Genomic DNA, 19,547 nt, shown 5'->3' with positions numbered 1-19,547 from the left:
ACAACGCGCGCGGCGCCGGCGCGGCGCCGAACCCCGGCGGGTGTCCCAGGGCCGTCATGGCGGCCCCACCGCCCTCAGTGCCGGGCGAGCCTCCACCGCCCTCGCCGCCGCTGCAGTACAGCGTCCTGCTGGAGCACCTGGTGGGCGACAAGCGGCGGCCCCGCGCGTGGGATCCCGCCGTCTTCGGCGGCATCCCCTGCCCGCCCAAGAGCGAGGAGCAGAAGATGGTGGAGCGAGTCATGGAGAGCTGCCCCTTCAAGGCGGCGCTGGCCTGTGTGGGAGGTGCGGTGGCTGAGGGGGCCGGGGGCTGCTGGGGGGACGGGACAGCCGCTGTGGGGCGGTTCGGGAGTGGGGTGTCCCGGTGGAATCGGGAAAGGCTGATGGAGAAGAGGCTGCAGCCCCTGCCTTTGGTTTTCCACCTTTTAAGCCTCCGCCGGTGCCTGTCAGAGGTCCCGGGAAGGGATCGCTGCCTGTCTGCCTTCCTTGGAGAGGCGGAGGTGCTTTCCCCAGCACAGCACAGGCTGTCAGCAGGTGTCCGCGGTACCCACAGACCGGCCACTCGTGCTCCCGCACTGCCCCCGTGGCGCTCCAGGGCTGCTCTGGAGCCCGCAGGGAATGTGCCACTCCAGGGAATGTGCCGCTCCAGGGAATGTGCCGCTCCAGGGAATGTGCCGCTCCAATTCCTGCTCACGTTACACTGTTTGCCTTTGACAGGGTTTGTGCTGGGAGGTGCGTTCGGGATCTTCACGGCTGGGATCGACACCAACGTGGGGTTTGATCCCAAGGATCCCTATCGCACGCCCACGGCCAAGGAGGTGCTCAAGGACATGGGGCAGAGGGGCATCTCCTACGCCAAGAACTTCGCCATCGTGGGTGCCATGTTCTCCTGCACGGAGTGCGTGGTGGAATCTGTGAGTAATAAACTCTTCAACACTGAGAAATGTTTTATTGTATACTTACTTAGTAAACTTGTACTTGATGCACATAAGTATGTATATCCCCTTTGAAAAGTCCTTTTCAGTTTAAGTCCTGAATGTATTGGCAAGTGTAGGCATTGCTTTTTCAAACCCTGGCTACAAGTAGTTTTTACTTTAAAACTCAAACGGTGAGTTGCAGCATGGTAATTTGAGGGCCTCAAAATTCCATATGTAGAATGGGATCCTTTGATTAGAGTTCTTAAGTAATAGTTAGCCTGTTTTCATCTGGCCCCTACAGCAAGAAATGAACTTGTGCAGCTCAGCAATAATCCAGTTTCTTAAATAGGAAAATTACCCTCATGAATTTGAGTCCTGCCTTTTAATTGAAAGACACAGCTATTTCTTAACTCATCTAAAGAAAAGTGTATCTTTTTGCACAGTGGAGCAGAACAAATTGGTCTCTGCACTGATGAAAATCCAGCATGTCCTGGCTATGGAAATAGTGCATCTTTGTCAGCAGGTGCTGTGGCTCTCACCTGTGCCAAGAACCAGCAGCTTGGCTGGGCTCAGGGCTGCACTCAGGTAGTCACAGCACTTTTAAACCCTCTAAGCAAGTGTTCATGTTCAGTGCCATGTTCTGGGGATGTAGCAGCTCACCTGAGGATCCTTCCTGTAGCACTGCATTGCACCATATGGATTTGTCTTACTTCTCCCAGAGACCTGTTCCTTCCTCCTCTCCTGGCCCTGCAAGTTTGGGAGTGCAGGGCCATCTGCTGAGAACAGATGGAAAAACATCCTCAGCTGAGAAGGGGCTGGAAGGTCATTTAATCTTCCTTGCTGTCAGTGCAGATACTGAGTGTTTATTCCGTATTTACCTGTTGGCTCTGTTTTTAATTCCACAGTATCGTGGGAAGTCAGACTGGAAGAACAGTGTTATCAGTGGCTGCATCACGGGAGGAGCCATCGGCTTCAGAGGTTGGTGGTGCCTGCTGGGAACTGTTTCTGTGATAAGACTCGAATTTGGTTATAGAGCACACAGTGTTCTGTGTGGAACACACACTGCAGACCTCTTTGCATGGGGACTATAGTGAAGCCCAAATGAGGATGTGCTCCGTTCTGACAGGGCTGCACCCTCATCTTCCTGTCAGCTCCAAAGACAAGTATGGGTAGGGATAGCTTGGTCATACAGGCAGTGAGATTGGTGGAAAATCAACAGAATTCACAAGAAGAAGAATGAGGAGATACTGTTGGCTACCTAACATTCTTCTGTGCTGTAGTGAGGAGGAAGCCAAAAATATACAACTCCGAAGCTATAGCTCTTGTGTGAACAGAGCTTTATTTATATCTGCTATTTCACTGGCAGTAACACTTAATTTGCTTTCCTCCTTTCTTACGTATCAAACATATGTATGGAGTAGGAGCACTGGGGTTTTAGTCCGGCAGCACTAGTGGGGAATTTGGGAAGCCTTGAGTGGTAATAACGTCTGGAAAAAGCCCCAAGTAGGAAGAGACCTGGTCTGCTCATCAGAAATATCAAACTTCTCACAGCTCTCCTAAAGTAAAAAGCCTGTCCATAGAGCATAAAAGAGAAGAAAGCTCTCTTGAAAGTGCTTCTAATTGAGCTTGTTAAGTTGTGTCTGTCCTCGACCTAATCCTCTTAGAGCTTTCAGAGCCGTAACTGCTCTTCGTGTCCCTCCCTAGTCCCACAAAGCCGCTTGCAGTGCTCAGATCAGAGCACACCAAAATCAGTAGTGGCCAGTGGCATGTTCTCTTCTGTCCCTTTGTGGAGACTGAGCAACACAGGACCCAGCCAGGGTGTCCTGCTGGTCCCACTGCGGGGGTTGTACATCAGGCTCCCCCTCACCTTGGGCAGTGGCAGTGCCGGTGTTCCCTGGAGTTGCACTGCCACGTTCCTGCAGGTGTGACCCCTTTGAGCCAGCACAGCATAAGCGAGTTACTGGGAAGAGAAGTATTTTTCTTATTTTGCCTCATTTTCCTCCCCTCCTTGCCTTGCAGCCGGTTTGAAGGCCGGGGTGATCGGCTGCGGGGGATTCGCCGCTTTCTCCGCTGCGGTCGATTACTACCTGCGGTAACAGATCCCTCGGGAGCAGCCTTCCCTTTAGCTCCAGTGCTGCTGCTGAGAGCCTGCACCACAGCACAACCACCAGGCTTACCTTTCCACTGCCTCTGGAGTCCTGATGAGCGCGAGCGGGACGGCGTTGGCCGCTTTTCTGAATGACTAACAACGCTCTGGCTCCCAGCCCGGGCGAGCTGCTCCGGGCAGACTTGCGGGAGTACACGAGGATGGAGCCAGGGACAGAGCAGCATCTCCAGGATGGATCAGCTGACTGTCAGTTTCCAGGAAACATGCCTGGACTCTGAGCTTTTTCAATCTGATTTTGATTAAGTCTGTTGCTGGCATCAAAAGAGGCAGGAGGACAATCTCCGAACAGAAATGCACCGATTTAGGTTACCGCGTGTTTGAACGTGCTGCAAGCATTTAACAGTTACCAGTTTGCAGCTTGCTACTCTGTTGGGGAGAGGTAAGATCCTGTGGAGAAATAAGTTTGTTCCAGGCTTTTCTTAAAATACCATTTGAAGACAAACCACCATCTGTACAACTTGTCTTATTTCATAAGTACAGAGATGAGCGCCAGATTTCTTTACCATGTCTTAAAGGGAAAAGCAGAAAGGAATCCTTAGCCTTAAAGCCATGTGGTTACTGGCAGATGAACAGAACAGTTTAAGGGGAAAGAAAAGAGGTTATTGCTGAAGTATAATTCTCTGTAGCCACTTGGCTAGCCTGATTTAACCTCGCTGTGGGAGTACAAAGAATTTTGCTACTGCTTTAACTGCCCCAGGCTCGCCCCATTAGTTCCAGCAGTTTGATAGTGAGACTAGAAAGCAGAGCTGTGAGACTAAACCACTGTTTGACAGATAACTGGGCATTCACTCAGCACACAGTCTGCTTCCTGTCACACCATCCTTTTGAGGCGATGGGACTTCAGATGCAGTGCACACACCTAATAGGGGTTCTCCCATCCATTTCCCCTCCTTTGCAACCACAGTTTGACATCCCAGAACAGTGACAGCACGTGCTTACCTGGAGGAGCAATCCTGGCAGGGTGGTTTGGCTGATGCAGTGGTCAGTTTGGAGGCACACTGTCTCCCATTCCCACACAGAAGTGGGAAGACAGCACCATGTGATCTATCAGATGAGGTTTCCAGATCTCCTGATGTCCCTTGCTGTGCCTGTTCAGTATCCTCAGGCCAGAAGCTGTGCAAGTCAGCTGAATTTTAAGCTTGAGTAATTCTAGGCTGATTAAACAGGCTGGCTCCAGACAGTCCAGGTTGTTTTCCTCCAAAATGCAAGGATGTAGCCCAAACCATAGGAAATCTCTTCATATATTGCCTGGCACATTGCCTGTGCTTATACCACTGGCTTGAAGTGCAACTAGCAAGAATTCCATGACAGAAAGAGTAGAAGCTGTGATGCCAAGGTGATCAGTTAGTGCAAACAGCAACACCACAGGGCTTCTTTTGTGCAAATATCAGGGCTTTGCATTTTTATTAACATTTTTTTTCTCCTCACATGGTTTTACAGCCATTTAAAGTTTATAATCTACAGAAATTGAAACAGAACACAAACAAAAATATATCCTTAACAACTTTTGAAAGTCAAATATTAATTAACAGTTCTATTCTACCTGTAGCTGCAAGAGTCCACCCCCCCTCTTTTTCCTTCCTGTAGGAACAAGCAAAAGCCAGTCATGGGGACCAGGCCTCCAGCCACTGTCACACGGGGGGAGATTTGGCTGTACAGAGTCTCCATCTGGAATGCCGGTGTCGTGGACAGAGACTTGGACACATGTAACAAATCAGACACACACAGGGGTCCGTTGTGCAGTCAGATCTAAAGCTCGGCCTCCTTGCTGGGTCCAGGGCCAAGACAGACGCCTGGTTATTTTCTGCAATGCTGTTTCCCTTCTGTTTAGCTGGTAGTCAAGAGGAGCAGGGTCTGGAGTGTGAGCCCTTTGGAGGGGGACTGAGACCTCCCCTCCTTAGTTGCTTTGCTGGTGCAGGGCTGGCAGGTGCTGCCTTCCCCAGGAAGGTGGGCTGAGGACATACCTGGTGCATTGGGGGCAGGGGGCCGGGCTCTACCTGGAACAGTCCGTTAGTGGGGAGGGGAAAGGCAACGCCGCTGTCGGGGATACGCTTGGTCACTTCTCATCCATCTCCATTTGGCACAGGAGAGCACAGGGCCAACGCAGTTGGGCAGGTGGGGGGGGCTTTTCCCACAAGAACACGGACTCAGCTCACAGAGCGAAAGGTTTCGTGTCCCATCAGGTACCAACACCTACCTGGGAGGGTGGGAGGGTTGGGGACATCTCAGGAGCCAGGCACTGGGCAGCCGGAGCACAGCCTGGCAGTGAGTGCAGGCACGTGGCTGTCCTGCCTTGGGACATGGCCTGACAACTCCAGTCATCAGCCTGGGAGGGGACAAGAACTGGAGCCACTGAGACAGACCTGAGCTGGCCAGGCACGGCTAATCCAGTGGCAGAGGAAGCACTTCTGCCTTCGGATGGGAAGGCCATGAAGGCTTTCCTCCTCCTGTCCCTCTGTGCTGCTTTCCAGGCTGGGTGGCCATCCAGTTGCTCCAGAGCACTTGCCTCTGGCAGCGTGGCTGCCTCCAAGGCCATGTGCTGCCATGTGCCCAGTGCAGTGGGGAAGGCCAAGGAGGGAAACAAAAACCTCCTCATTCCTGTGGCCACAGCAGGAATGCTGCTGCCCTGGCAGGCTCTGCCACAGGGTGCATTCAATGCTCATGGCAGTGCTGGGCTGGCAGGGGCATGAGTGCCTCACAGGTGTACAGCAGGGACCCTGTGCCCTGCCAAATTTCCACATTGGGGAAATTTGGGATCCACGTGCCCCGATGGGACACCATCGATGCCAGAGCACAGACATGGGGTCAGCCCGTGGCACAGGAAGCAGACCTGCCTGGCTGGCCATCCCTCCAGCCTGCCGTGGGTTGAGACCAGCACAGCACCTCTCGCTCCAGCCTTGTGTGAGGGGTTATCCCAAAATGAGGCGAGATCCAGCGAGGGAAGTAACCGCCATGCTACACACACACAGGCAAAGCACGGGATTAGGGCTGTAGAGGGGACTGGCCTGAAAACACCCAGAAGAGCTGAGGCGAGGAGGAAGCAGCACCTGCCCCTCTGCTCTCGTGGTCGCAGGTTTGCTCGGGCCAGAGCGGGATCCAGGCACGGGGTCCAACGATTGCGCAGGCAGCAAGCCAAAGCAGAGCTGGTCGTCACCATCACTGGGGAGGGAGGCCCGTGAGCTCCCAGGCCCTGGGCGAGCCAGTGCTGCACATGCAGGCGTGGGGCAAAGGGAGCTGGGCGGCAAAACAGGCACTCGTGGGGCGCTGCAGGCGTCAGGGGTGCCTGGCAGGAGTGAGCGGGTGGAAAGGAGTCCAGGAGAAAACTAGCCAAGGGGGAAGCCTGTGTCCACAGCCCTTGTCAGTCACTACCTCTTCCGTTGAGCAAATATACATAAAAACAATTCTTGAACACAAGGAGGGACATAAGACACGACTACTTTACAGAGAGGCACGGCAGGACCGGGCCCCTGGAACGCGATTGTACAGGAGCTGCAGGAGGCACCGTCCTGGGTCCGGGCTGGGCTCCCTGGGAGCTGCGGTCCAGTCCGTGTCCCCCAGCAGGGAGCTGGGAGTGTTTGCAGCTGGTGCCTTGTCCCTGCAGGCTACACGTCCGTGGAGAAGTAAAGTGTGTTGCGCTTCAGCTCAGTGAAGGAGATGGGAGGATGCTGCAGGTAGTAGAGAAGGACCTGGACCTGCAGAAGGCAAATGGGGGGCGTTACTCCAGAAAAGGGAAGAGCTGCCGCCTCCCAGTTTGTCCCTGTGCAGCAAAGAGTGACAAATCTACCCAGACAGGCAGGTGAACCCCTCCATTCCCCACCCAGCACTGCCAGCACTGCTCTTACCTGGGCCATCACATCGTGGGACCAGATGTCGGAGGCCAAGGTGAGGTGTGCCTTGCTCTCCCCCTCTGAGGGTCTCAGCAGTGTCGGCCCAAAGACCGTGGCCAGATTGTGGAGAGACATTTTGTTGATAGGCTCCTTTTCAGCCACCCTGTGGGGTACGGGGAGAGAGGGAGTGTCAGCCCCTAACGCTGCTCTGGAGCAGGGCAGCCATGGGGTGATGTGGGAGGCGAGGGCTGCTCTCCCTTCTCCCAGCCCCAGGGAGGCATCTCTAGCTTGCCACTGCACTTTACAGCCCTCAGAAAACCCAGGTGCAGGGCAGGGAGCTTTGCCCCCTTCACGGCCTCCTCTGGAGCCGCCGGGCCTGGCCGGGAGCCCCGGGTGTGATGTGGCAGCAGCTGAGCCCTCGCTGCTGTGCTGCGGGGCCTCCACCCTCCCCAGCCCGGCAGGGTACAGGAGCTCCTCACCAGCCTGTGCCCCCTGCACCCACTCCCCACAAGGCTCCCTGCCCCAAGATCCCTGTGGGATCCCTGCCAGCATTGAGGGAAGCAGGACCACAACATTGCCATGTTAGGAGGCAGCTGTGCTCCCCGGCACAGGCTGCTCGCTTGAGCCCTGGCCAGGGGAGCAGATGTGGGAACTGGCTGTGCCCGGTTCTCAGGATGGAAAGGGATTTTTCCTTCCCCATCCCCCACCATCAATCACTTTTTCTGTTTGGTTTTAGCCAAACCAGAGGGAAAAAAAAAAAAAGGCTTCATGATGCAAGTAACATGAGCCGTGAGCCCCAGTCCCAAGCTCGTGGCCAGCTCTGGCCAGGCTCTGTGTGCTGCTCTGCTGCCCTCCACATTTTTCAGGCCCCCAGTGACCCCCAGAACTGCCCATCCCCAGGTTTGGATAGGCTTCATCTGGGACAAGATGAAGCCCAAGCACTGCTGACACTCACGGGGTGTCACCTGCACCTCTGGGACGTGTCCCCAGAGCTGACTGTCTCTGGGTCTTGGCCACCCATTGCTGACAGGTGACGGATTATTGCACCTTGTTTTGCAAGGGCTACTGCTGGACAGGTGGCAAGGGACACAGCACTGCTTTCCCGCTCAGGGGGACACTGCACTGCTCCCAATTGATTCCCTGTCCTGTGCCAAGGCCAGCTGCTCCCCACAGAGCTCACCCAACCAGCTGCACACCGGCTGCAGCAGCCAAGAGTTGCATGTTGCCAGAGGACATGTGCTCCTTGCAGAGCTGACCCACATCAGTGGCCAGGGGCAGCACAGGCCCCAGGGGCACCAGGGGCTGCTCTGGGGGGCAGAACAGCTCCAGAATCCCTCCAGCATCCTACGGGACCCACAGAGAGATGTGGAAAACCAACACTGACATCAGCCAAAGGGTCTGAACAGGCTGCAGCCTGGCCAGGACCCTGGTGAATATGCCAGAGCCCAGAGAGATGGGGCAGGTGGGACACACCTGGGGCTGCACCCTCTTGGAGGGGCAGGGAGAGGGAAGGGACCCTCCATGCCTGCCCAACACCGAGCTGCTGTTGCTGGCCCAGGTTGCTGCCCACAGCCCTGCTCTGCACCAGCACTGCACCATCTGCTTCCAGTTTGGGACCAGCCTGTGCAGGCAGCACAGGAATCAAACAGCAGCTCTAACTCCTTTCATGTCCCATCCCCACAGCAAAGCAGTGAGACAGACCCATCCTGCACCTCCCACGGGCCCCAGGCAGCCCCTGAGCCGTTACCTTTTCAAGTGCTCCAGCAGGAAGAGGAAGGTGATGAGGTTGGGGTCAGGCAGAGAGCGGAGAAGGTGCATCATGCAGTTCTCCTTGGCAGCAGGATCTGAGAGGGCTGTAGACAAGGAGGGAGAAGGCTCAGGACAGGGTCTGGTGCAGCAGCAGGACCCACCATGGCCAGATGCCCCCCAGCAGTCAGTGTGTGGGCACTGGGGAGCAGCACCACGAGCCCTGAGCTGGCCTGGAGCCAGCAAGAACAAGCCAGGACTGAGTGGGTCGAGCTGGGAAGGACCCTTGGGAGTCTTCCAGCCCAGAGCAGGCAATGCTAAACAGAGCCACGTTCGGACACCAACCCCTTCCCCATCCCCAAGGCCTTACCAATCCCCTCCATGAAGGCGGGGTAGAGTCTGTCAGTGAGGAGGGGCTCGGGCAGCTCACGGAAGTACAGCTTCAGCGTGCCAGCGATGGCATTGATGTCCATGTCACTCAGCATGACCAGGATGTCCTTGTTATCTGTCCAGAGAGCACCCACACGTGATGCCTCCTGCCCTCCTTCCCCTCTGGGTCTCATCACTCCAGCTCTCCAGGCAGGCTGCCAGCTGGAGGGCAGGGATAGCACTGCTGGGTTCACAGCCCCTTTAGCCAGGCTGAGGCTGGGAAAAACCCGAGTGGTTCCCGCCTGGCTGGGCAACAGGACACGGAACAATTTGCAAGTCCATGTGCAACATTTCCCTGACTCAGTGTCTCCCAGGAGCCAGCCAGGAGCGGCGGTAGCTCAGAGGCATCAAGGCACAAACAAGGGCTGGGATCTGTGGGTTTTTGCTTTCCCAGCAACACCCTCCTCCTCATGCCCAGCCCCTCCCCGGGCCCAGCAGCACATTTTGACCATGTGCAATGTGATAACCAGACCCTGAGCTTGCAGGGCAGGGGGGTCTCAGTGCCTGTGAACCCTCCCACGGGAACAGGGCACAAAGGGCAGATGTTCCCCCAGGACACTCACTTGCATCAAAGACAGCTTTCAAGGCCTGGATGTCAGTGGCAACGCCAGAGATCCTGTAGATGCCGACCTCCTCGATGCCCCTCTTCTCCACCTCCTCGATGCACTGGCGCACGATGTAAGGCACCTTGGAGCGCTCGCGCCTGGCTCGGGAAGCAGATCCGTGAGCAAAGATTCCCAGGGGACCCCACAGCGATCGGCCCAGCCCTGCAAACCCTGGGCCAGGGGCAGGATGGGCCTGCTGGGCGGGAAGGATGGGGGTGGTGAAGGGAATGGGCAAGTCCCCAGCAGAGAGCAAAAGCTGAGCTCCCCGGTGTTGGTGGGAGCAAGGGGACAACAGGGTGCAAGGATGGAGCAAGGGGACCTGGTGCAACCCCAAACCCACAGGGACCAAAGCACATCAGCCCACCCAGCCCTGCATTTACTTTGTCACGACGCTGATTTTGACCCCGAAGACACCGGTCTGCTTTTTGGATGGGGTCCTCTTCAGGCTCATGTCCCTGCTTGTGAACTTCATGGAGAACTCCACCTTGATCTGTGGGAGACAGGGGGTGAGTCCTGGCTGGCATGAAGGCATGGGTAAGGGGCTGCAATCCCAGAGAGGGGCTTGGGTCCCCCAGCCCCACTTACCCCATTCATCTCAATCACATCCATGTGCCAGTTTTTCGTCTGCACGGCCTGAGGGTCCAGCTGCAAGGAGAGATGGTGTGTGAGCTCCACGGGGACACAGCCCCATGCCAGCCTAGTGTCCCCAAACACCCTTGATCCACAGATGGTGTAGGGCACAGGACATGCTCTTCCTGGGCAACATGCTGCTCATGACAAGAGGATGGAGAGATTCCCCTCTGGGGTTTCTCTGGCCAAGCCCTGAAGCCAGGTGGGCTCAGCCTCCCCATCCTGCTCTCCCTGGAGCCCCTGCGAGGCAGTGCTTTAACACACACCCGAGCAACAAGAAATTTCCAAGAAATTAGGACTATTTCTAGCGGCAGAAACAGATGAAACAGAACTAGGGCAGCGTTTTCCATGCAGAAAAACAACATCTCCCCATAGCCAAGGCTATTTATAACCCCTGGGAATGACAGGCTCCGCTATTTCTGGCTTTGGGGCTAGCGGGGGACTCGGTGACGCTGCCCCGGCACCCGGCTGCTGCGAAGAGGTGCCGGCATTCCCAAGGCCCCAGCACATGCTATGGTGGGTTCCAGGCCCCAGGGCTGGGCAGAGACGGGTGCAGTTGCCTTTTGGGGCTTTTTGGTCCCCAGCTGGTGGTATCGACCCGGCCCACCCATCGATCCCTGTAATGCACAGGGCGGGCAGCAGGGCAGAGCCCGGCACTAATGTCCCCTTGGGGAAGGGGATGGGATGTAGGAGCTGGCGGGGGCTCCCAGGGCAGGGGGCACACAGCTGCCAGGAGACACTCACACCAAGCACATGAGGTCACTCTGCAAGGACACAGGAGTTTCCCACAGCTGCTGGGTTGGGAGATGCTCCGGGCAAGCGCAAAGATGTCCAGAGCTGCTGCTGCAGCCACAGAGCTGCTGTTCCCCTGCCCATGAAGTCACTGCATGTCATGATGGGGGGACTCTGGGGTCACTCATGTCCCTTCTGGCACACCAAGACCCCACGGTCCCAAGGACAGGCTCAAGCTGCCCTGGCTCTCAGCACAGACCCAGCACAGTGGCATCGTCCCATGTCCAGTCCCGTGTCGTGGTGAGCTCGAGCAGCTCCTCAGTGACCACAGTGCCACGGGAAACATTGTCGTCTCCAGCAAGGCAGAAATGCTGCTGTCTCCAGCATGGCCCAGGAATGGCTCCTGACACAGAGCCCTCTCTGGTCATGGAAGCCCAGCCCGGCACATGGAAGAGCCCAGTGAGTGCCACGCTGCTTCCTCTGTGCCAGCCCTGTGGCTGCTGGGAACGGCAGCAGGGGGAGTGGAAGGAGGAGGAGGAAGGCTGCAGCTGCCCTGGGCTCCCATGGGACCCTGCAGCAGGTCTGGACACCAGGATCACGAGACTGCAGCCAGACCACTGCCAGCTCCAGCCCTTCTGCTCCAGATCCTCTGTGCACATCCGCAGCACCGGATCCCCCTGCACCCACCACAGCCAACACCAACCCAACACCACCTGTCCCAGAGCCTTTCATCCCTTCTCCCCACACATTCTCATCCTGCTCATGGCAGCGGAAGCGAAGTCCCTTTGCCCCCCAACCATGTCAGGAGCCGTGGGCCTCCCTGCTCTGCAACACGATTTTAACTGCAACCACCACACACGCCTTCCCCATTCCCATGCCCCAGGTCCCTCCGGCCCCAATGGCCCTGGCAGCTCACATCTGGAAGGGTTTTAGCAGGGCTCTGGAGAAAGCTTTAATAAAAGCCAGGTTGGCTGCCACCAGTGCCGCAGACTTTACCCTGAGCACATCACCTCCCCGCAGCCCCTTCCCCCTGGACGGGCAGAATCATCCCCATCCAGCTCCCTGCAGTGGCCAGCATGGCCCAAATTTCGGCTACTTCTGTTGGCCCCACCAGCCCAAGCTCCCTTGCAGCTGGGGTAGGCCCCTGAGCACCCCTGAGGCACCGTTTGTGGCCTGGACCTGGTGCTCCTCTAACCTTTCCCCCCTGCACTCTGCACAGCAGGCAGCCCACCACGCTGCCCAATCCCCAAGGGAAGCAAAGCAACGTCCAATGCTTCATCTCCAGGCGTGGGAGGATGGATGGGAGCATCCACCCACAGAGCCAGAGGCAGCTCCTGCCCACACAGCGCTGGCAAATACCCCATCTCAGCTACCACCACCATCTCCTTCTCCTCCAAAGGGAGCTGCCTTGCTCCAGCATGATGCAGGGACATCCCAGGTCAGTGGGGAACTGCTGGGCTGGGAGCCCTGGGGAGCAGCCTCTGTGCCAGCGCTGTGCAGGATGAGGTGTCAGCTCCTCTAGGGCAGGTCAGATGGCTTCAAACACCAGCCTGTGCTTGGGGAAACACCTCAGCCAGCTCACCAGCGCCTCTCAGGCCACTCCCTCCTGCATCTCAGGCACTCTCAGCTGTGGTGGTATCTGTGCCAAGCCAGCAACCACTGCAGTGCTGCTCTCATCCATGGTGAGGTGAAACAACCCTTGCTCCTGGCACAAGGATATGCTATCATTCTGGTTTCCCAAATTATCCAAAGGTGTTTGCTTGTAGGACAAGGCCCCAGGTTGAGGAGGAACAGGTGGCAGCATGGCAGGTGATGAACATCCCGGCAGCCCAGCAGCACTTGGTGTGTCCTGGGGAGGTTCCAGTGGCAGAGGGACCCCTGGTCCTGCTGGTGCTGACCCCACTGCCTGCTGCTTGTGTTGTGCATGGGGTGACTCTGGACTTGAGGGGATGAGGCCACATCTTGGAATTCTGTCCTCAAGACACCTCCAGGCTGTGGCACTGTGGATACAGTTCCTACATGGGCAGTGGCAGCCAAGACAGACCCAGGCAGTGCTGGGTCCCCAGAGCTCCCAGGTAAGGAACCGGGAGGGCTCCAAGCCCTCATAGTGGCTTCTCCAGGGCCCCAAGTGCCAGGCTGCTGCAGCAGGGCAGGGGCTGCCAGGCTGGGCATGTCCCTTCCTCACACCTCACGCCCATGAGGTCACCCAACTGTCAGCCTGGGGTGAAGCAATCGGAAGCAAACTGGTGACTCAGTGCGCCAGGTCATCTCTGCCACAGCCCTGGGGAGCAGGATCCCAGAGGGGCTGCTACAGCTTCCCATCAGCGCTGCATCCATGAACACCCAGGGACGCCCTGGCTCCAGCAAGCAGTTCCCCCACCAGACCTCCAGGCCAGCAGCTCCCTCCTCAGGGAACAGACAGTTTCTGAGCAATCGGTGCTGTGGGGCAGAGCAGCCCCCCACCAGCAAAGGCTGCCAGTGGCAAAGCACAGCCCCCCAAAAAGTAGCAATTCACAGTCCCATCTGAGGGCGACCTGAGAAGCAGCAGCGCCCGCGGCACATCAGGACCGTGCCGGGGTCACATCCTGCTCTGCAGCCCCAGCGCTCCCGGGCAGCAGCCGGCAGGGAAGCTGGCGGCCACAATGGGGATGTGTGGGGTTGAGAAACTAAGCCCCTTCTTGTTTTGACCCAGCAACAGCCGGCGGCAGCCCCCAGGCAGCCTCCCCACACAGCCCTCGCTGCCCCTTAATCCCTCTGCGGGAGCAGCAGCACAGAATCGAGGTTAATGCCGCTGCGTCACAGGCGGCCCCGCTGCTGCCAAACCGAACCCCCACGGGCCCAGGCAGCTCCTGCCCGTGGTCACAGCTGAGATCCGGGCCAGCATCTCCCTGCACAGGGGGACCCCACGCAGGGAAATCCCCAGGGGTTCCCATGGGGCTTTTGGGACGGCCTGTGAGGGTGCTGTCCCCCTCACCTGCCCACCCCTGTCCTCCCACAAAGACGGGCAGCACTGGCTGATGTGGCTGCGACACAGCTGCGAGCTGAGGGAAGCCTGGACGGACCCGGGAGGAGGGTTCGCAAATCAAGGAAGAGGGGATACACAGGCACCGGGTGCTGTAGCACCCCAGGAGCCCACCCCTGGTCAGCCCACAAGCATCTCTACCTCCTGGGCAAGTCCCGGGGCTGAGCAGTGGGACTCCCTGCCCGTCCTCTGCAGGACCCCTCTGTGTAAACAGCTCAGCCCTCCCAGCTCCCCAGCACACAGAGGGACAGGGAAGGAGGAAAACAAGCACCTCACAGGCTGCCAACTGCATCTAAGAGCTCCCAAAGCACCCAAACAGCTCTGTGCACGGACCACACAGCACTCACTCTCCCCACAAGCCCCCCATGGCAGAGCCCCTCACCCCACAAAACTGCCCACCAAAAATCCATGCACAACAGAGCCCAGCGACACCCAGAGCCCAGCGCCGTCCCCTCCAGCCATTCCCCCCCTTTCCCCCCGAGAAGCACCTTCTGCCGGAGCAGTTTGCTGCGCACTCTGCCCCAGAGGCGGGCGCCCGTGTTGGGGGGTCGCTTCCCCTCGGGCTCCTCCACGCCGCGCTCCGGCTGCTCGCCCACGGGGCCGGGGCTGCCCTCCGGCTGCACCAGCACCTCCGTCATCGCGATTCGGCTCCGGGCAGGCGAGACGAGCGTGGCCGGGAAAGGTGCCCGGGGCTGGGTTAGGAGAGCACCCGCATCCTTTCTGCTACGGGGGGAGGTCAGCGGGGGCCGGCGAGGGGAGCCCGGCTGGGGCGGCGGGGAGGCGAGCGGGCAGGGCTCATCTTCAGGGTGTGAGCCAGGCTGTCGAGGCAGCTCGGCAGCCCCAAAAGCCTCCCTCCCCCTGCGAGGAAGTGACTCAAAGGCAGCCCCCCCCCCCGGCGGCCCCCACGCGTTTAACTCTCGCCCTGCCGCCCGCCGCCGCTCGGGAAGGCTGGGGGGGCTGACTGGGCTCCCCGCCGCCGTTATCCGTCGTTATCCGCTGTTATCCCTTCCCTGTTATCCGCTTCGCAGCGCCAGCGGCAGTCGCGGCCCCGGAGGCATCGCCGCTGGTGGCTGCAGCATTCCCGGCTCCGAGAAGGAGCCAGGCTGGCTCTCCCGCTCCCACTAAGTGGCACAGGGATGGGACTTTTGGGGTCTCCTGTCAGGCCTAGGGATAGGTGGGGACCCACCATGGCCCCTCAGAGTACCCTGGCCCTTGTCAGCCCCACTGCCAGGGGGTGATGTGGGCAGGGGGATGGAAGCCCTGAAGAGTCCCTGCCTGTGCTTCTCCTGATAGGCAGGAACATGGGGAGGTGCAGGCTTGGGGGGGACTCGCACTGACCCCCAGTTCATCCCTCAGCAGCCCCAGGAGTCCATATGGGTCACCCCGTGGATCCCTGCAGGTCTGGGGAGCCCCAACATCACAAATCTCCCCCTCCAGAGCCTCTGCCAGGGACAGACAGACAGACAGGCAGTAATTCCCTGAGGGCACAGCAGGCACCGTGCCCATGACAACACAGACTCTGCTCCAACAGCCACATCCCCCTGTGCATCAAACAGGATGAGAAAAGCGCTGCCCCATCACCCTGAGACCCTCCCTTCATGCACCCACCGCCCACTTCCTCACACGCCCCAGCCTCTCTCCTCTGCAATATGGGCACAAGCACTCACAGCCTGCTTTGCCCACCCCAACATCCGTCTGCCACCCTGCCACAGCACCACACACCCCTGCCAGCACCCACAAGACACAGACCAGCTGCTGGGAGCAACTGGGACAGCTCAGAGCAAGGCTGAGCCCTGCAGCACAGGGGACACAAGCCCCCCACAGCAGCTCTACCTCGACCACAGCACATTCCAACCTTAGAAACCCCAAACAAAACGGGGTTAACAACAACTAAACAGGGTTAATGCCAACCAGGAGTCATGCCTTTCCACCCTACAGCCAGTGGCACAGCACAGGGTGCCCACCCTCCACCAGCAACAGGGACAAGGCTCAGGGTAGGGGTCCAAGGCTCACCACACTGCAGACCCCTAAGGGCTCATTGCCAGGATGCTTGAGAGGAGGTTGGTGCCAACCCCAGCCACTCCATGGACCCAGCCATGTCCTCTGTGCTGGCAGGATGTGACTCCCACCCATGGCATCTCTGCAGCCTTGGGAGGCCCCCACTGCCCACACAGAGGGGCTGCAGCAACCCCCTCACACACTGACCCACTCCCACCAGTCCATGGTGCTGATAAGCTGCTTTTGTGACCAACCCATGTGCCTGCTTGGCCAGATTAGAGCTGGGCAGTGGGCACAGGGCTGGCTGCTGGGGGGTGCAGCCATCCTGGCAGCCCCCAAAACACCTCGGACCTTTGCCAAGCTCCAGATGCCAGTGCTGGTATCTGGAACCAGCAGCAGCTCATGATGAGCTCAGAGACCAGACAGGGTAAGGACCACCCAGGGCAGCACCTCTACCTGAACAGCTCAGGGAAAGGGCAGGGGGGCAGCACTGGGGTTTGGCCACAGCCCACAGACCCACAAGTAGTGCTGCCCATTCTGCTCGTAGCTGTCCTGCCCTGCCACCCACTCCACCCCTGAGGCAGGAGACCAAGCTGAGGCTCTGGGTGACAGCAGGACAGCCCCAACCCTGAGACTGCTCCGTCCAGCCAGGCCCTCCTTGGGATAAGCAGCCCCAGGGCCTTCTCTCTCTCCCTTCCTATCCCCACGACTTCTGCACAGCGGGTACGAGCTGTGCTGTCCCTGTCCCGACCCCCGCATCTCCCAGCATGACTCATGTTTGTTGATCCAGGCTATTTCCGAGAGCACAGCTGGACTGATCCCTGCGGGACATCGAGCCCCTTCCCTGCCCCGGCCCTCCTGCTTGGCCCAGTGCCACCCTCACACCACTTGTTTCCCAGAGGGAGGGCAACAGATGGGTGATTTCAGGTAAGAACAAGCCGCTGGTGAAGCCAAGCCCCCATCTCCCACCCTGCTGGTGCTGTCCCCCACAGCATCCCCTTCCCAGCAGAGTTTCCATGCTGCTCCCCACTCCCCTGGGACCTGCCCTCAGTTGCTTTCCCACGGAGCAGGCAGCCACACTGGGCCCTTTGAAGTGGCCTGGGGTTGAGGGCTGTGTCCCAAGCCTGACACTGTCCCCAGCACAGCTGGGAAGGCAGCCAGCCCGGTGGTCCCCACCAGGAAAACACAGGGGCACCCCCATCTCAAACCATCCTCTGCTGCTCTGGGCATCCCTGCAGCCTGGCAAGGTGGGTGCTGGGGGAATGAGGGCTCTGGGGGCTGCCTGGCCCTCACTCCATCCTCCCAGACCTGCTCACCTGGGAGCATCTCAGGGCAGCCCAGGCCTCCATCCTTCCCTGCCTGGCAACCACCAATCAGAAGCAGCTCAGTCGTTGCCCTGGAAACCCCCGTTTCTATAACAGCAGCTGATGGAGGCACAGGGAAGGCAGATGGTGGCAGAGGGGGACAGGGGAGGGATGGGGGGCTGCACGCTCAAAGCCCTCTCTGGGGCAGCTGCCAACCCCCTCTCCACAGCCCCCCAGGCCCACAGCACAGGAGGCAGTGGAATGGAAACACTTGAGCCCAGCTGGGACTGGATGCACATCTTGGGGGGCAGGTCTGGCTTTGCCACCTCTGCAGGACTCCTCATTTTGTTCAACCTCCTCCTGCAGCCACTGTGCCCCAGGACCATCATCCACATCCCTGATGCCCACCAACCTCACTGCCTTCAATCCCACAATCCCCCGTACCCCGTTCCCAAAAGCAGAGCTGTCCTGTCCTGTCCCTGCTGCCAGGCATAACTCTCTCATCCCAGGCATAACTCCAGAGCAGCCCTCCCAGCTCTGGCCTCAAGAGGTTCACTGCTGGGTAAGAAAATGCCCCAAAAGCCCCAGCACATACCTGGATCTGCCCTTTGCCCATGATCTTGTCCACGATTTCATTGTTGTCCTTGTTGAGTTTGGTCTTGTCGTAGCACTTCTCATAGCAGAGGATGCGCAGGGACTGGGAGCCCTCCAGCTCGATCTCGAACTCCTGGGGTGCAGAGTGAGGGTGGCTCAACCCCAGCACCCCAGAGCAGCTCCAAAACTGGGGTTGAAGGGAAACAGGGAGTGCAATCCCCTGCCTGCATCCCACCCTCCCTCACCTCGTTCCACTGCGGCTCCGTGGTGTCCCGGAAAACCCTGGTCTTGGCTTTGCTGACGAAGTAGCCGAAGGAGTCCACCTCCAGCGTGCAGTAAAGGTCTGGGGGAGCAGACACTGCTCAGCACCTGAGGAACATCCCCACCAGCTCCCCGGGGACCACAGAGCGGGGCCACATGCTGGACCCCAACTCTTCCGATCACACCGGCCCCTCGGAGCAGGGGGGCACCCACACTTACTGGCAGACTGCTTGAAGCCTTTGGCAGAGTGGACAATGACGTGCAGGAACCCGTAGAGCCCGGGGGACTCATCATCTATGATGGGAGAGCAGAGGCTGTGTCAGGGCTCGGCTGACACCTCGCGTGCCCCAGGGCTGTCCCCAAGGCAGCCTTGGCCACAGGAAGTACTGGGTACCTGCAGTGACATCCAAATGTCCCCAGCCCCCTTGAGGGCTGTCCCTAAGTTCTGTATTCCCTGCTGACATCCCAAGCTCTCCTGCTGCTGGACAGCCCTGGGGGAGGTTCCCAGTAGTGCTGGCTGGGTCTCACCCTGGGGACACTCTGGTCCTGCCCAGCCCACTGGGGTTCTGGAGAGACCCCAAAAGCAGCCTCGTGCTGCAGCTGGGATGGCTCTGCCTGGGAACCCGACGCTGCTCCAGCAGTGCCACCTGGTGGGAAACTGTCCCCTGCACACCACGGTTCCCAGCAGGACCCAGTGGATACTCACCATCCTTGTTGCTGGTGACCGGGATGTTGTGGACAGTGCGTAGCTTGAAGCAGGATCCTGTGAGCACCTGGAGCTCCACTGAGCTCAGGACAAAGGCCTGGAGGTCTGTGAGAGGACAGGAGAGGAGCTTCAGAGGGATGCAGCCAGCGTTGGCCATGGGAACTGGCAAGCAGCAGGCTGGGATCCTGTGGGACCTCCCTGTGGCCCCTGGTGGAGCCAGGAACACCATGAGGGCCTCAGCAGCCCCAAACTTACCCTTTTTCTGCAGTTTCTGGATGGCCTCCCTCCACTCGGACCGCTCGTAGTCGGAGGACAGCAGGAAGAGGTAGCTCTGTAAGAGAGAGGGGGATGTGTCAGTCTGTGTGCAGGCAGGGCTGAGCCCGGCCCCCAGCCCACCCTCCTCACCTTCCCGTTGCGGTTGTGGATGCGGAAGGGGATGGCGGGCGAGTTGAGGAGCAGCCAGAATTCGTTCTCAAACATCTTCTTCTTGAGGCGCTCGATGGCCCGGCTCTGCCCCTTGTTGGCTTTCTGCAGACAGGGAGCAGAGAGGAGCTTTCACAGGTGCCCCTGGTCCCCATGTCCCATCCCTGACCCCAAGGAAGGCACCCACCC

At 58.8% G+C, this 19,547-nt stretch overlaps 2 protein-coding genes across 5 annotated transcripts in view; one reads left to right on the top strand and one right to left on the bottom strand.

The window, feature by feature from the left end:
* Positions 1–15: 15 nt before the first annotated feature.
* On the top strand, positions 16–3,855 carry TIMM22 (translocase of inner mitochondrial membrane 22). The gene is made up of 4 exons (XM_027744245.2): positions 16–282; positions 715–911; positions 1,820–1,892; positions 2,934–3,855. Exons 1-4 carry the CDS (start codon positions 57–59, stop codon positions 3,008–3,010), a joined length of 573 nt encoding a protein of 190 aa, XP_027600046.1. The 5' UTR covers positions 16–56; the 3' UTR covers positions 3,011–3,855.
* A 597-nt stretch (positions 3,856–4,452) lies between these two features.
* The window catches only part of ABR (ABR activator of RhoGEF and GTPase), a 39,335-nt gene continuing 24,240 nt past the window's right edge, over positions 4,453–19,547 (bottom strand). For 2 of the 4 annotated variants that reach the window (XM_027744182.2, XM_027744191.2), the window contains 13 exons: positions 19,341–19,463; positions 19,191–19,266; positions 18,936–19,040; positions 18,449–18,523; positions 18,214–18,311; positions 17,970–18,101; positions 10,274–10,333; positions 10,069–10,178; positions 9,647–9,786; positions 9,025–9,159; positions 8,656–8,761; positions 6,924–7,071; positions 6,501–6,773 (listed from right to left, as the gene is read on the bottom strand). In XM_027744182.2, coding sequence (XP_027599983.1) covers positions 6,684–6,773; positions 6,924–7,071; positions 8,656–8,761; positions 9,025–9,159; positions 9,647–9,786; positions 10,069–10,178; positions 10,274–10,333; positions 17,970–18,101; positions 18,214–18,311; positions 18,449–18,523; positions 18,936–19,040; positions 19,191–19,266; positions 19,341–19,463 — 1,398 coding nt within the window. In that variant the 3' untranslated portion in view covers positions 6,501–6,683. Of the gene's footprint in view, positions 6,774–6,923; positions 7,072–8,655; positions 8,762–9,024; positions 9,160–9,646; positions 9,787–10,068; positions 10,179–10,273; positions 10,334–14,560; positions 15,171–17,969; positions 18,102–18,213; positions 18,312–18,448; positions 18,524–18,935; positions 19,041–19,190; positions 19,267–19,340; positions 19,464–19,547 lie in introns of those variants that run through there. The other 2 variants (XM_027744175.2, XM_027744198.2) reach the window with 2 other exon arrangements.

Source organism: Pipra filicauda, unplaced genomic scaffold (genome assembly GCF_003945595.2).
Source record: "Pipra filicauda isolate LSUMZ 115617 unplaced genomic scaffold, ASM394559v2 scaffold211_size2331000_pilon, whole genome shotgun sequence".
NCBI lineage: Eukaryota > Metazoa > Chordata > Aves > Passeriformes > Pipridae > Pipra > Pipra filicauda.
The sequence above is the reverse complement of the archived record's forward strand: the minus strand, read 5'-3'. Positions and strand labels throughout refer to the sequence as shown.

Excerpts from the sequence above, each read along its gene's own strand:
- TIMM22 (XM_027744245.2), top strand. The coding sequence starts at position 57 with ATGGCGGCCCCACCGCCCTCAGTGCCGGGCGAGCCTCCACCGCCCTCG. Across the intron at positions 912-1,819 it reads CGGAGTGCGTGGTGGAATCT|TATCGTGGGAAGTCAGACTG; the intron begins GTGAGTAATAAA and ends TTAATTCCACAG. Across the intron at positions 1,893-2,933 it reads AGGAGCCATCGGCTTCAGAG|CCGGTTTGAAGGCCGGGGTG; the intron begins GTTGGTGGTGCC and ends CTTGCCTTGCAG.